General features: G+C 41.9%; 1 protein-coding gene across 1 annotated transcript; it reads left to right on the top strand.

Annotated features, from left to right (window-relative positions):
• Positions 1-1,390: 1,390 nt before the first annotated feature.
• On the top strand, positions 1,391-13,285 carry alpk1 (alpha-kinase 1). The gene is given in 14 exon segments (XM_031584735.2): positions 1,391-2,012; positions 2,512-2,666; positions 2,885-3,083; positions 3,419-3,478; positions 3,588-3,674; positions 3,808-3,884; positions 4,040-4,135; positions 4,388-4,492; positions 5,261-7,757; positions 8,066-8,210; positions 9,381-9,458; positions 9,460-9,538; positions 11,907-12,093; positions 12,742-13,285. Coding segments are annotated over 14 exon segments (4,077 nt in total). The 5' UTR covers positions 1,391-1,903; the 3' UTR covers positions 12,945-13,285.
• Positions 13,286-14,220: the final 935 nt, after the last annotated feature.

Below are 14,220 nucleotides of genomic sequence, written 5' to 3'. Positions count from 1 at the left end.
TATTTGATGCCCGGACACCAAGCGTTTAAAATCGGTACTGCATTCCAAATTCAAAGTATTGGAGAGCGTTGTCTCCCTCCTCCCCAGACCCCTGGGTTGGCAGGTGCAGGGGACTGAACCTACACGAAGGAGCTCAAGATTAGCTCAACATTAAACTTTGACAATGGCAAGTGATTATGAGTCCTACACTATAAGTAGATCAGCTAATGTGTACGTTAGCAGTGTTTCTATTGTTTGTCAATTATAAACCAGCTAATATGATTTTTTTTATACTCTGTCAGTGTTAGCTAGATGCATGGTTGGCGATGTACATACACACACACACTACTAAATTGTTTAGAACAACACTGTTTGTAAAACGTAACATTGTATGCCTGTGTAAATTTAGGCCTACACAGGGGAGGGGAGAACACCCCCCCCCCCCCCCCCCTTCCAAAAAACAAACAAACTGGCTAAGGCAAAAACTATTCAGATTTTTAAGACTATTAGCTAAGAGTTCTATAGAACTATTAAGACCAATTTCACAAGGTGAATCACAATCAAGGTGAAGACATTGATTATGTAACTATTTGGTAGCCACAGTCTGGTGGATAAAATAAATCAGCTGTTCAGAGCTGTAACCATGGATACCCCTCTGGAATCCTGAGATAAGTGACATGATGTAGTCCATCCTATTCTGCTTTAGCATATTGGTAGCAACATCTTTATTTTCACGAGACAAGACAACAGTTTGTTACAAAAGAGCAACTGATAACTACATTTTACACTTTCTTTTCGACGATTTTGCGAAAACCCATTGATTTTGGAACCAGGAAGTGTTAACACAAAAAATATACTCTATTCCATATTCTATTCCAAACCATTTTCACCACCTTGTGGTGTTTTGGCCAAAAAAACAGCAGAAGTCTCTAATAGCCATATATCTATAACATTAACACAATTGTCTTCACCCAACAACCAGATTATCTTATTTTATGTTTATGAGTTAGGTCTGTAATATTCAATCGACATGTAACTTGTGTGATCATACGGAAGATAATAGAGACTTCTGAGACCTTTGTGACCAGATTTACAGACTTTTGTCACAACCACAAACAAACCAACAATATTAGCTAGGGCCTATGTTCTGTTCAAGATTTATCTCTGAAATTAAAGTTCCTGTGGTCAGGCTAACCAAATACTAAGTAAAACTAAGGTATTATAGACTATCCTACACAGAAGTGATATAGGCAAATTTATGAATGAAGTTTTTAGATGTAGCCCAAGCTTGTTGTATGAATCCTGCTATCACGATAGCCTACCAAAATTGTCATAATGTCGAGAATTGAGTACCCTAATCCTGGACCTGTCATTTGGGAAATTCCGCTCACTATTGTAACGCCTACACTTTGTCTTGGGCCAATCAAATCAGCGATAGTGATCTTCAGAGGCTACCGGGAACCTCGACTGCGTCACTGTATGTTTACACAAAGTAGGAAGTTGTAGTAATTATTTGCAGTTAACTTGGCCTTGCCATAAGGTATTTTTTAAATAGGCTGGCTTTTTTTTCCAAATAGGCTCAACAATTAGCTTTTTTTGAGAACGAAGGTGAGGTAAAAAATCATAGTGGGTTGTTAGTAAAGTCTTCCAACAGTTATGTTCTGATTATGGAAATGTATTTAGCAGTCGCTTTTATCCAAACCAACTCACATAACTAACATAAAAGTACACTAATAACACTAGCGAACGGATGTAGGCTATTCGAGTTCCTTTTCGAGACAAGTGACAGTAACCGCGAGAAGATTCAGATCGCACACTCCGTCAGCAGCCTACGACCTCAAACATGTATTGCCTACAGACTGTCTAAACCATAGACATATGGTCTAAACGCGTTCGGGTTCAGGTGAGTATCGACGGAGGCGATATGAACAGCCAGAAGGTGGCAGACATATTGGGGGAGTGCCAGAGACGTATGGCAGAGGGAGGCGTGGAGGGAAGCGTGGAGATGCGGCAGGAGTTCACAACATGCAGAGGTGAGAATCGGACGCTAGATAGAAGTGTGGATACATGATTTTGAGTCCTGCACACAAATCATCTCATATGTAATGTGTGGAAATTACAAGTGAAAATGCTTCCGAGTTTAAGGTTCATAAGTGTAAAGTTCATAAGGGTTCCTAGCAACATGAAATTTGTAACATAGATTCATTATATTTATTCATTCCTGATGCCATCTGATGTAGAACGAATGCAAAAGTTCTTTTTAGAACAATCTATTCTTTACTGTACACAAATACAACCAGGCTACTACCTAACATTTCTAACATGTTTTTATGATAGTAGTTAGTTACAGTTAGTTAATAGTTAATAACCTTAAGTTAGTTAGTTAGTTAATAACCTGTAGGCCTACTGTGTGCCACATCTGTTTCATTATCAATGCCCTGTACCCGACTTGCTTTAAAATCACATAACATAACACACTTATTGCTTCACTAATGATGACAGCCCTTTCACTAACTAACTGTGACCCCTCAGAGTCCCTCTCCAATGAACTGGTCATACTTCTTCAGGAGGCTGCTGACATGAAATGGCCATTTGTGCCAGAGAAATGGCAGTACAAGCATTCCCTGACCTCAAAAGATAAGGTCAACCTAAAGGACCTTATCAATGAAAACCTGTCCCAGCTACTGGTACTTACATGCACTTTGTATGTGTTATAATGTAATCTAAATGTCCCATTATATAATGTCACTACATGTTTATAACTTATACTTAACATGTTAATGACCCTACTGTGTTGACTAAATCATGGCCATATTGAAAATAAGGGATTCAGAATAGGTTTGGATTCCATGTTCCTCTTGACTTGATAGTTTGTTGTTATGTATGTGGTTGTATTATTTTGTAGGCCTACCTAAGGGCAGCCATCTTGGCTGGCCAGCCTGTCAGGGCAGCCTCTGCCATCTTCCTGGTTGACCGTTACCTGTACTGGACAGACGACTCTCGGCAGCTTCTGCGGATCGCCAGGAAGTTGCATCAGCATTACCCGGGTACGCCTATTGCTCCTCAGATGGTCATCCGGCAAGCACGGGTCTACTTCAGCACAGGTACACTGGTGTCCATGTCCATGATTATAAGACTATTTAGACATCAAAGGAAAATAGCACTCATAGTAAGTGTACCGGTAGAAACCAATAGCAAGGGCAATGTGTGTGAAGGGTTTCAGCAATTTCATTTGTCTTACATGAACTCTTTTTATTACCTTTTTACTGATTTTATATACTTGTGATTTTGTTTTGGCTGCGTACATTTTAATACAAATGTTGACTGCATAGTTTGGGATGTTAAGGAAGGACTATTATAGATAGTCAAAAGTTATGAAGAGCTGAAATATAATAATATAATAATATATAATAATATCTGATTTTTACTGAAACCGCAGGCAAACTACAGAAGGCAGAGTACATTCTCAGCAATCTAATAAGCAACAGTGGATCGACAGGTGAGCTTGTTTTAACAAACTGTCAAAATGTCAGAGTCAGTCTTTATTGTCTTTTGTGTGTCTGTTTTATTTTATAAATACTAAATGTGTTTCACTGATCATTGATTAGGATGTTGGAGATACCACACTGACAGCGATCGGACTCTTGTACAGGCTGTGAGTGTGCAGGTCCGTGGGCAAGTTCTTCAGAAGCTGGGTGAGTGTGTGTGTGTGTGTGTGTGTGTATGTGTGTGTGTGTGTGTCGAGAAAATTCAGGGGGTGGGTGTGCACCTTAGGTGACCTTGACCTTTTTTTCTCCTTGACCTTGACCTTTTGTTTTCTTTCTGCAGGGCTTTGGTTTGAGGCAGCAGAGTTGGTTTGTGCTTCCTTGGTTGGGTTTTATTCTCTTCCTCAACCTGATAAGAAGGTAAAAACAAAAAGAGAGAGAGTTGAAGCCAGTGTAGGTGTAATTCACATTGGACTTTCCACACAGCTATATGACTCTATAGTGTAAACTAAGAGATAGTCTGGTTATAGGTTATAAGATAAGTACAAGACCTAATTTGTGAAACTAACATGCAGGGAATCGGAACATCACTGGGTATTCTTGCAAACATACTGGTGTCAATGGACGACAAGGACTTCCACAGGTTCAGGACAAGTGAAGATACCCATATGGTGAGATATGGTGAAGGATTAATAAAATGTGTATATGTTTTATCAGCATTGTGCAATACATGTTGAGCCTAGTCTTTATCTCAGAACTAGTATTTCTTTATTTAATTTAAACACTTGAGACAAAATTCATTTATATCCTTTTTCTCACACATATATGTGTGTGTGTGTATGTATGTGTGTGTGTGTGTGTGTGTGTGTGTGTGTGTGTGTGTGTGTGTGTGTGTGTGTGGTGTGTCCGTCCGTCCTTCACAGGCCTTCCTTGGGAAGATCCAACATCGTCTACTTTCTGCAGCCGAGGCAGCTAAAATGGCTGTGATCTACAGTCAGTATGCTTCACTTTATGTGCTAACTAACGTGGTGAGTTTTAGCTCTCTGACCCTCGACTACAGTGGGGGTGACAGTATTGACAGACCCATTTGCATGCATATGAACTGGTGGCCAGCAGGTACAGACTTGTGGAGTGTGTTAACCTCACTCCCCAACACCTTGAGCCTGACCTTCAGGTCAAAGTCAAAGTCAAATTTATTTCTAAAGCACATTTAAAAACAACTGACGTTGAAGTGCTGACCAAAGTGCTGACCAAAGGCCAGTGTAGGGACATTCTCCCCCCAGTGTGGGCCCATTTCCCCCCAGTGTGGGCCCATTCTCCCCCAAGTGTGGGTTACACATGCAGGAGTCAGTAGGTCTTTCATATCTTGCCAATGTGTGGTCCAAGAAGGTCATGGTTGCGCAAAGATAAAAGATGGCGACTAATCCTGAAACCGTTTCGTCACCTGATCTGCAAAGGGATTTGCCACATCAGGCGGCTATGCACGTGTGAAGATTCAAATAATTTTAAACTTAAGTAAATATTTTCATAGTGGCAAGATACAGAAGTGCTGACTTTGATAAGAACTGATACAGTCATGCAATGTTTTATTATGCTTAATAACTTTTAGATAGTGATGTGTCTCTTAGATAGTGTTAGTCTTTATAGTCGGTATTGTAATAAGCATGTGAGGAACAGAGCTTTCGCCTCTGCGTGGGGCCCCTAACCACTAGCGCAATTAATACAAAAAAATGTGTAGTGTACAAATGAAATCAGCAAAGAGTCCTCGTTCATGTGATGTGTCACGTTTTCCCCAGGTTACTCAAGGGACCTGCCTTCTGTCGTATAGTTTCTCAGCAGAGTGCTCTCCATCAGAGAAAAACACTTTCCTGACCCAAGCTAAAGATGCCTTTGAAATTGGTTTATTGACAAAGACAGAGGAGGATATGGTGACTAGCAAACAGGAGCTACACACATTCGTGAAAGCAGCGTATGCCTTAGCGATAACCCACAAGTGGCTTGGGTGCCCTTACAGCCTAGTGGCAGAAGCTATTCAGGTTTGCCGGGAAGCATCTGCCATCTATTACACTTACTGCTTCGAGGAGAGTGCCGACAGAGACAAGCTTTGCCAAGAGATCATGGGGTTTGTACATAAAGTCAAGTCACTGCTGAAGGTGGAGCCATTTGTGAACTCCGACCCTGGATCCTTCATCCCAGACACGTACAGAGCCGCAGAGGATAGAACAGTCGTATTCACCATGGAGGACTTCGCCATGGTGATGACGAGATTCCAACAGCATCACCAATCTGTTTGCGAGGCTTCTAAAGCAAAGTGTCACAGACATGAGAGTGTGGAATGGGAGTCGTCGTCGTCACCCGGACTCTGCGTCACATCTTTCGGGACTGCCACCGAAACTCCTAACACGGAGTGTGCCACTGAGAGCCAAGCACACAGTAGACCTCCTGGTGTCCAAAAGGGAGATAACAATGACATGACTCCAACACACCAGTCTGCCCATTTACCTGGAAGCCAGGGAGGTGCTGAGGCAGCAACCAGGGGCGAACTCAGGGATGAGTGGCAACACCTGAAGTCAAAAGCATTGGATGACCCTTCTGAGGAGGGGCAGAAACCTGTGGATGGGAACAAGAAAGCCCGGTTTTCTTCAGGCTCGCTCAGTAGTAGCTTGGGGTCCTCGTGGGGCAACATGAAGAGCATCAGCAGGAGCAGTAGCCAAATGCCACATGGTCCAAGACACCGAGTTGACTCATGTTGTCCCACAGAGTGTGACGGCGATGACCCGTCAGTTTTGTTAGATTCTCTGGCGCTAGGCTCATGTGCAGCGTCCATAGCCAAAGCTGGGGGTGAGACCGAAGACAAAGGCAGAGAAGAAGAATCTAACATCAGCTCTGAATCACAGCTCACTTCCCATTCCAGAACAGGAAGAGAAAGCAACACGAGCCACAGAACGCATTTGTTCAAAAAAAGTATTTCAGTATTTCAAAAAAAGTATTATATCTCAGACCAGAGGCGCATAGAGACAGAAGAAGATGTGATAGACGTTGTGCAGAACTCAAGCACCCAAGCTGTCAAAGGCACCACCCATGAAAAGAAAGATATGACTTCCTCCGGTTCTTTGAGCAGTAGCTTTGGGTCACGATCATCTTGGCAAAAAGTGCCTTCTCTTGACACAGAGTCATCTATTGATGATAGTTATCTGATTGTAAGACGCAAAGGCGTTCGGACAAACACGAGTGATGAAAAATCCCCTCGTCTTTCAATGCCATCCAAATTATTGAGTGAAGAGGGCAACAGAGACAACACTACACCTGCATCTGGAGAAACTATTCCAAGGACTATTCCTGACCAAAGGACCATCGAAACAGAAGATGATGATCTAGATATCCCGAATTTGAGTCACACATTGCTCGGTTTCAAGGGAACAATCCAAGGCAACAAGGAGGGGTCTTCTAGTTCTCTGAGCAGTAGCTTTGGGTCGATGTCGTTGTTGCAAAAAGTCCCTTTTCTTGCTACAGGATCATCTATCAATGATAGTCACAAGGTCGTTGGAGGCAATGATATTCCAACAAACCAAGTTGATAAACGCCAGAATTCTTCATCTGAATCTAGTTTGTCAGGGCAAAGAGGCGGAGAGGGTAACAATGACAACGCCATACCTGCATCTGGACAAACTGATCTAAAGACTGTTGCAGACCAAAGTACCATAGAAACAGAAGATGATGAGCCAGATAAACGACACATAAACCATACATCAGCGGGTCTCAAAGGAACCGCCCAAGGCAACAAGGAGAGGTCATGTTCTGGTTCTTTGAGCAGTAGCTTTGGGTCACAGTCGTCCTGGCAGAAAGTGCCTTCTCTTGACACCGGATCATCTAACAGTGATGGTGGTCTGACAGGAAGATCTGAAGGTCTCCCAGCAAACCAAGGAGAGAAAAACATCAAATTGTCCTTCCCATCTGCGAGGCTAAAACCCAAGTCTGATCAGGGGGGTCGTCCGAAGAGTAGTGTGGACAGTGCTGAGACAGAGGCAGATGTTTTTGATCCTCTTCCCCTTCCGTCCATTACTCAAGACACCCCAAAGCCGAAGAATGAAAACGCCTCAAACAGCAGTCAGTCTATTAGAGATGTCATATGTGGGAAATGCTTCTCTCCTCACCTGGTGGAGATGGGTGTGCTGGAGGACATTCTGACGTCGCGGGATTACAACGCACTTCTTGCAGGAGTGTGCCACGAGTGCCTGATCAACAGACTGCGAAAGAAAACTATTCCACCCTTACCTCACAAGAAAGCCTATGGTATGGTTCTACCCGTCTATCGCTTGTGTTACTGTAGCTGCAAGAACTCAGATACTCATTGTTATAGTGCTTTATGTTCACAGTTTATGAGCAGAGGGGATTTCCCATGAATTCTCTTTTGACATGAAAGTTAGCTTTGTCTCTAACATTATGAACTAGAACTAGCTAATACTGATGTTATCTGAGAAAAACCCATTGATATTTATGTTCTATGTGCTTTCAACTTAAATTCCATCATTTTATTTGAAAATTCAGATTGAAAATTCATATTGAAAATGTAATTGAGAATTTGTGGTCTTGTGTTCCAGGGGCACTGCTCCTGAAGTTTTCCAAGGCCACTGGCTTGTGGACCGGCCGTGAGACAAACATCTACATCGGTGATTATCTGCAGGAAGGCAAACAACGGAAAGCATTCAGGCTTCAGTTCCTCCATCAGGAGGAGCTCCTGGGCAGGTGAGTGTGACGCTGTCAAAATGGGCAGGAGAGTGTGACGCTGTAATAAAGTCCATATAGTTTGAACTAAATCATCTATAGCTTACAGTTTCAATGTAAACATTCAAATGTAGCACTTTATTCACACTGTGTGTATTTATTAACCAATTTATCCAACCTGGTAGACAATGGGCCTCATTCTTGAACGCAGTTAAGAAGAATTTAAGAAGGAATTTCTTCTGAACTCCACTTACGATGTTATTTGGCTTTCATGAAAGTTTTCTCATCTGGGATTTGTTCTGAACTTCAGAAGACTTTCAGAACGCGAAATAGCAGTCGTAAATCGGCCAGAGTTTTCTCAAATAATCCTCAAAAAAACACAAGATGCCGCACTTGGCCGCTAGAAGTGTTAAGGGCTGAATTTGTGAGAAATCGTTGGTGATTGCGTTCACGTCAACTCTACAGACATCCTTGGATTAAAATAATTATAATAATAATAAATACGAGAATATTTGTATCATTAACAATTACGTTTCACATTTATAGTCATGATTCTACGAGGCATTGTGATGTCCTAAAATGAATAAAAAGGACTACACGAACACTGCAAATGTAAGTGAATAAATAAATAAGCACTTAACTCAATCGCATTGATATAGCCATTGTGGAATAGAATGGACACATCTACATCCTGCAACAGTACCTTCACCTCTGCACCGGTGAAGTTAGATCTGCGTTTACTCGACCGGTGTTCGCTTTCCGCTTTGACATGACTCGCTTTCGAGTTGCCTTTGCGTGAATTCGGTCGATTCCCACTGCACACGTCACAACGGTTGCGTGCACTTATAAGGAGCTGTCGGGGCGTGTATGTATGCAAATTCAGGTGCACGAGAACGCGATTGAAAACTCTTCCGGGGGAGCACAGCTCAGAACACTTCTGCTGCGTAGGAGCGCATTTTCAAGCGTTCATGAATCCGGCGGAGGTCTTTTTCTTACGTTGTTTTTCCGAAGTCCGTAAGAAACATTTCAGAAGAAACTTCAGAAAATGTTCGAGAATGAGGTCCAATGTGTTTGAGATTTTAATGTTCTATCACACTTATCTGAGACAAACAATTTAATGTCTCTATACTGAAGATCAGCAATATTTCCCACAAATCTGCTGAGCATCTCTACCGTCTCTATTTCAATCAGTTATGTGGGAAAGCAGTATTACAGTTTCGACGTGGCTGTCCACGACCACCTCAACGACGTGGAGAGGCAGATGACGGAGTGTGACAGAGTTCAACAAGAGGCTCTACGAGAAGAGTGTGACAGCACAGATCTTCTTCATCCCCTCTGAGGTGCTGCTGGTGAGTGTTGCGCTCAGGGCCGGCGATTGCTATAGGCGAACTAGGCGACTGCCTAGGGCGACAAATGGGTTGGGGGCGCTCTCTAGTGTCGCCCTTGGACCTACTTCCCATTAGTCATAGTTAGAATAACAAGCAAATTAAAACATGTTTATTAATCATGATCATCCTAGGGCGCCCCTTCAGCTACACGTTTACTTGTCAACCTCATTTTTAGATTGAATTGATGGTTATTGTCGATAATTTCCAAAGGGGGGGGCGGTTGCGTTAAGTTACGTTACGTTAGTTACGTTACGTTAGTTACGTGAGGGCTCCTGCACACTGCCAAGGTGGGTGAGCGTGTCAGCTACGTGACATTCGCAAAAAAGAAGCGGTCTAAACCATCTGGAGCACAGGGATGAAAACGAAGAAAGGAAGAAGAGGAAAAGAAAGCCAAGTATAGAGGTAAGTCTTCTCATCTCAGTCATTAAGGTGTCAAACGAAATAAATTTAGTATTTTGCATCACCTAATATTGGACGTTTCATTGCTGTCACTTAGGCTAGCTATAGCTAGCTAGCAACTGTTACTTTGCTAATTTGCTACGTAGGCTATTACTAGCAAACGTAACTTCACTGATAACCTACATGGATGTAAATGTCAAAAGACCAGTATCTGGATAACGTATGCTAGTTATGAAAAGTACAGTTGCTGTCTACATTCATTATAAATGGCATAAGTTCTGTTTAGTGAATTCACAACTAGCAGGTGCATACACACACAGTAACCATTTTGGGGATAGTGGTGGTGTTCACCCTTCTGTACAGTTCCTCCCCAGGAATATACTAAAATGTATATGTGTTTTTTGTTTTGTTTTGTTTTTATTTTTGTTTTAAATTGGCCAGATGCACTCAGGCACTTTTTGCAGAGGCCGGCACCTGCTGGAGAAAGGACGCCTGATTCGCCTCCCTCTGAACTTTGTAAGTAGCTTTTGGTATTGTTATTATTATTAGCAATTATTACTTTCATAATCACATCACATTAATACTACTAATTGTAATCAGTAGCCTAATATTATTTAGCCTTGTAGCAGTGGTGGCAGTAATTGTAATTTATCTACAAGTTACATGGTCAGATAAAATGTATTTGTACAATGCAGCTATGTGGTAGGATGATAGAAATGACCAAATGCAATTGTGTAACGAACAGCATGGATTAACTCTGTGTTTAAATACAGCTGCAGGAGAAGGGACATCCAGTAGTACTAAAGTACAATAGAAACATGTTAGCATGTATTAAATACAATAGCTTGTTTTCTTAAAGAAGTTCAACCACATTCATGATCATTTCACTTATTATATTAAACACCGCTTGTTTGGCTATACAATATGCTTGAATACAGGTGAAGGTGAAGGGACATCCAGGACCACATCAAGCACTCAGGGCATAAAAGCACTTTTGTTTGTAGAGGGTATAGTTAGGGTGTAGAGGGTCATAATTTCCTTAAATTTCCTTACAGTTTATGGAGTTAATTTAATCCTAACTTTGAGTGTGTAATACATTATTTAAAATAATAAAAAAGAAAATGTTCTGAAACTATTCTGGTGTTTGTTGTCCATGCAACATTTATTGTTGAACTGCAATGTAGAATAGTAGAATTATAAGTGGGTGAAAAAACTGCTATGCAAAGTAAAGCAGTTAAGTTAATATATGTCTCTTCAGTGATGTCAAGTATTGTGTGTGGGGGGGGTGGGGGGGTGCGCAAAACTCAATCTCGCCTAGGGCAACCAAAGGGCTAGAGCCGGCCCTGGTTGTGCTGCATGTTACACTGCGTGTTGAGCTGGGTGTTGTGCTGCGTGTTGCTCTGCGTGTTGCGCTGCGTGTTGTGCTGGGTGTTGTGCTGTGTGTTGCGCTGCGTGTTGCGCTGGGTGTTGGGCTGGGTGTTGTGCTGCGTGTTGCGCTGCGTGTTGCGCTGGGTGTTGCTCTGGGTGTTGGGCTGGGTGTTGCGCTGGGTGTTGTGCTGCGTGTTGCTCTGCGTGTTGAGCTGGGTGTTGTGCTGCGTGTTGCGCTGGGTGTTGCTCTGGGTGTTGCGCTGGGTGTTGGGCTGGGTGTTGCGCTGGGTGTTGTGCTGCGTGTTGCTCTGCGTGTTGCACTGGGTGTTGCGCTGGGTGTTGCTCTGAGTGCTGCGCTGCAGGGCTAGTCACTTCGTGATGAGGGTGCACAGCCTGGAGACAACTAGTTAGACTTGTGGCCTGTGCCAGATGCTTTCAGCTGAGGGTGGGCTAATTGTGGCCTGAAAGTCAGTTGATGGTTTGCTTTTGTTTCCTGTGTCATTTAAACATTTTTTTTAATCAGAAGAATACATTGAGTAAATATTTCCCATTGACTTTCCAGATTTTAGAGGGGGATGCCATCATCGGGTGTGTGACAGCGGAACCATATATGCTGGGAACTTTCGGCAGGCTCACCAACAATACGAGAAAAGTCATCAGGAAGTACAAAGCCTTCGAGTACGGCATCGCCTTTGGCCACTTTACTTATGAGTTCTCCAGAGGCGAGGAGGTTGTTGTGGACCTCCAGGGTAAGCAGATGAACAGAGATCTCTGGTGTTGGTTTACTTTAGAGTTTGACCTGAATTAGTTGTGATCAGGTTTGGACTGATTATTTGTAAGATGATAGATAAATCAAATCAAATCAAATCAAACTTTATTTGTATGGCGCATTTCATGCCAGGAGGTAACACAATGCGCCTCACAAAAGGAAAAAAATGTGTGGGGGGGGGGGGTTACAAACACAAAGATTTTCCAGAGATAAATAAACAGGGAATGACATACTAACCACACTAGCTAAAGGTTCCTTATAAGTGATCTCCAGTGAGCTTAGCTGTATGCCCTGAGGAAGGCCACTCAGGCCGAGACATTGGTGTTTTTTTCAACCACTAACATTTTATTTTAATTTTATTTTATGTCCTATGCTAACTTTGAATGTGTACTCTCAACTTGGACTTAGTTGTGCCTAAAAGTGTCTTGTAAATCAGGGGCTAAGCTGAGAATGACCATTTCCCTTAAAGTTCATGCCTAAATCATGCCTTAATCATGCCTAAAGTTCATGCCTAAGGTTCATGCCTAAATCATACCTAATGTTCATGCCTAAAGTTCATGCCTTAATCATGCCTAAAGTTCATGCCTAGTGTTCATGCCTAAATCAGGCCTACTGTTTCTATGCCCAGGTTGGGTGACAGAGGACGGTAAAGGGCTGACATACCTCACAGACCCCCAGATTCACACCTTAAGGAAGCCCAGGAGCAGGACCTCCAACTTCCATCAGAGAGGTATCAACCTGTTCCTGGAGGAACAACATGGCCCAGAATGCAATGCGGTCTGCAAACTGCTCTGCCTGGGGAAACTGCAGATGCCCAAAGTTGTACTCTGATGTCTGCACTGACCAGTGTGGGTGTGTGTGTAAAACATGAAGAATTTATATCATATGGCTTAATTAATATTATGGAAAGGAAATATATGGTTTTTTTTACTGAATACTTAGTAACCTAAGTATGATTTTTTTCTTCTTGCTGTGCACTTTGACTTTCAGTCAATATCTCAGAAATGATTTTTCCCAATTGTGGGGACAACATTTTTAAATACTGATTTTGTCTTTATTCAATTTACTTACAATTTGTGATAATGTCATTTATTGTTACATTTTATTGATTTATGTTATGGAGAATTAAAATATCAATGATTTGAAAGGGCCATATTACAAAATATATCTGTAAAATATTGTTTGACAAGATAAACATGATTTGTGTTTAAACAAATTAAGTGACCAGCGGTTTGTGGTGTTTTGTGTGTTGTTTGATGACAGGACGTGACATACTGGCACCATACTGGCAAATTATGAAGATAGTCTCTGAGAAACTCTGCAGTGGCGAATGCTAGGCAGACTTTGAAATTAAATGTTTCCGTCCACTTCAACCCAAAAAGATGCCAGAGTTCATGGTGAATGGTTATAACCTTGTACCTTGTACGTCTGCCTTGTACTAAATGACTAAATGTAATGTAAATGTATACAGTGTATTTATGTGCATGGGGACGTTCGTGAATTCTGAGACTGCCGACAGTTCAGGTCAGGTGAACGTTAGTGCCAGCGATGTGGGCTATAAGTGTAAGAAAACTATGTCACAACCTGCCTGTTTTTTTTATAGTTTTTTTATAATTGAGGGTTGTCCCCCCCGTGGATGAAATTCAGGGATGTAAAAACCAGAGGGAGGGTAAATCCCCCCCATCCCCCCAACAAATCACACTCAGTGTGTGTATGTGTTTGTGTGTGTGGTGTGTGAATAACAATACAGGGCATTTCATGCACTGTAATTATTTTAAGTCATTTTTTCTAAATAAATAAAATAAATGCATCCCACAGGCTGATAAAAGGACAAGAACAAGAATGTTATTTTGCTCTCAGTACAATACAATTATCAGTTACAGAAACTCTGACTTTTATCATGAATTGCTTTTAACACAAGACTTAAGTTCTTAAGACTTCTTAAATAAGTTTAAAGAGTTCTGATTCTTCACTGTTCCAAAAAGCACTTCAAACCCATTCTGAACAATTTTAGTCACTCTGTGCCTCATCAGTATTTTGCCTTTTCAGTTGCGTTTATATATATCTTTGCATGGAGTTTCATGCTTACAATCATAACAGTGTGTAT

Source organism: Clupea harengus, chromosome 18 (assembly GCF_900700415.2).
Source record: "Clupea harengus chromosome 18, Ch_v2.0.2, whole genome shotgun sequence".
Taxonomy (NCBI): Eukaryota; Metazoa; Chordata; class Actinopteri; order Clupeiformes; family Clupeidae; genus Clupea; species Clupea harengus.
Note: the sequence above shows the minus strand (reverse complement) of the source record. Positions and strands in the feature narration are given on the sequence as shown.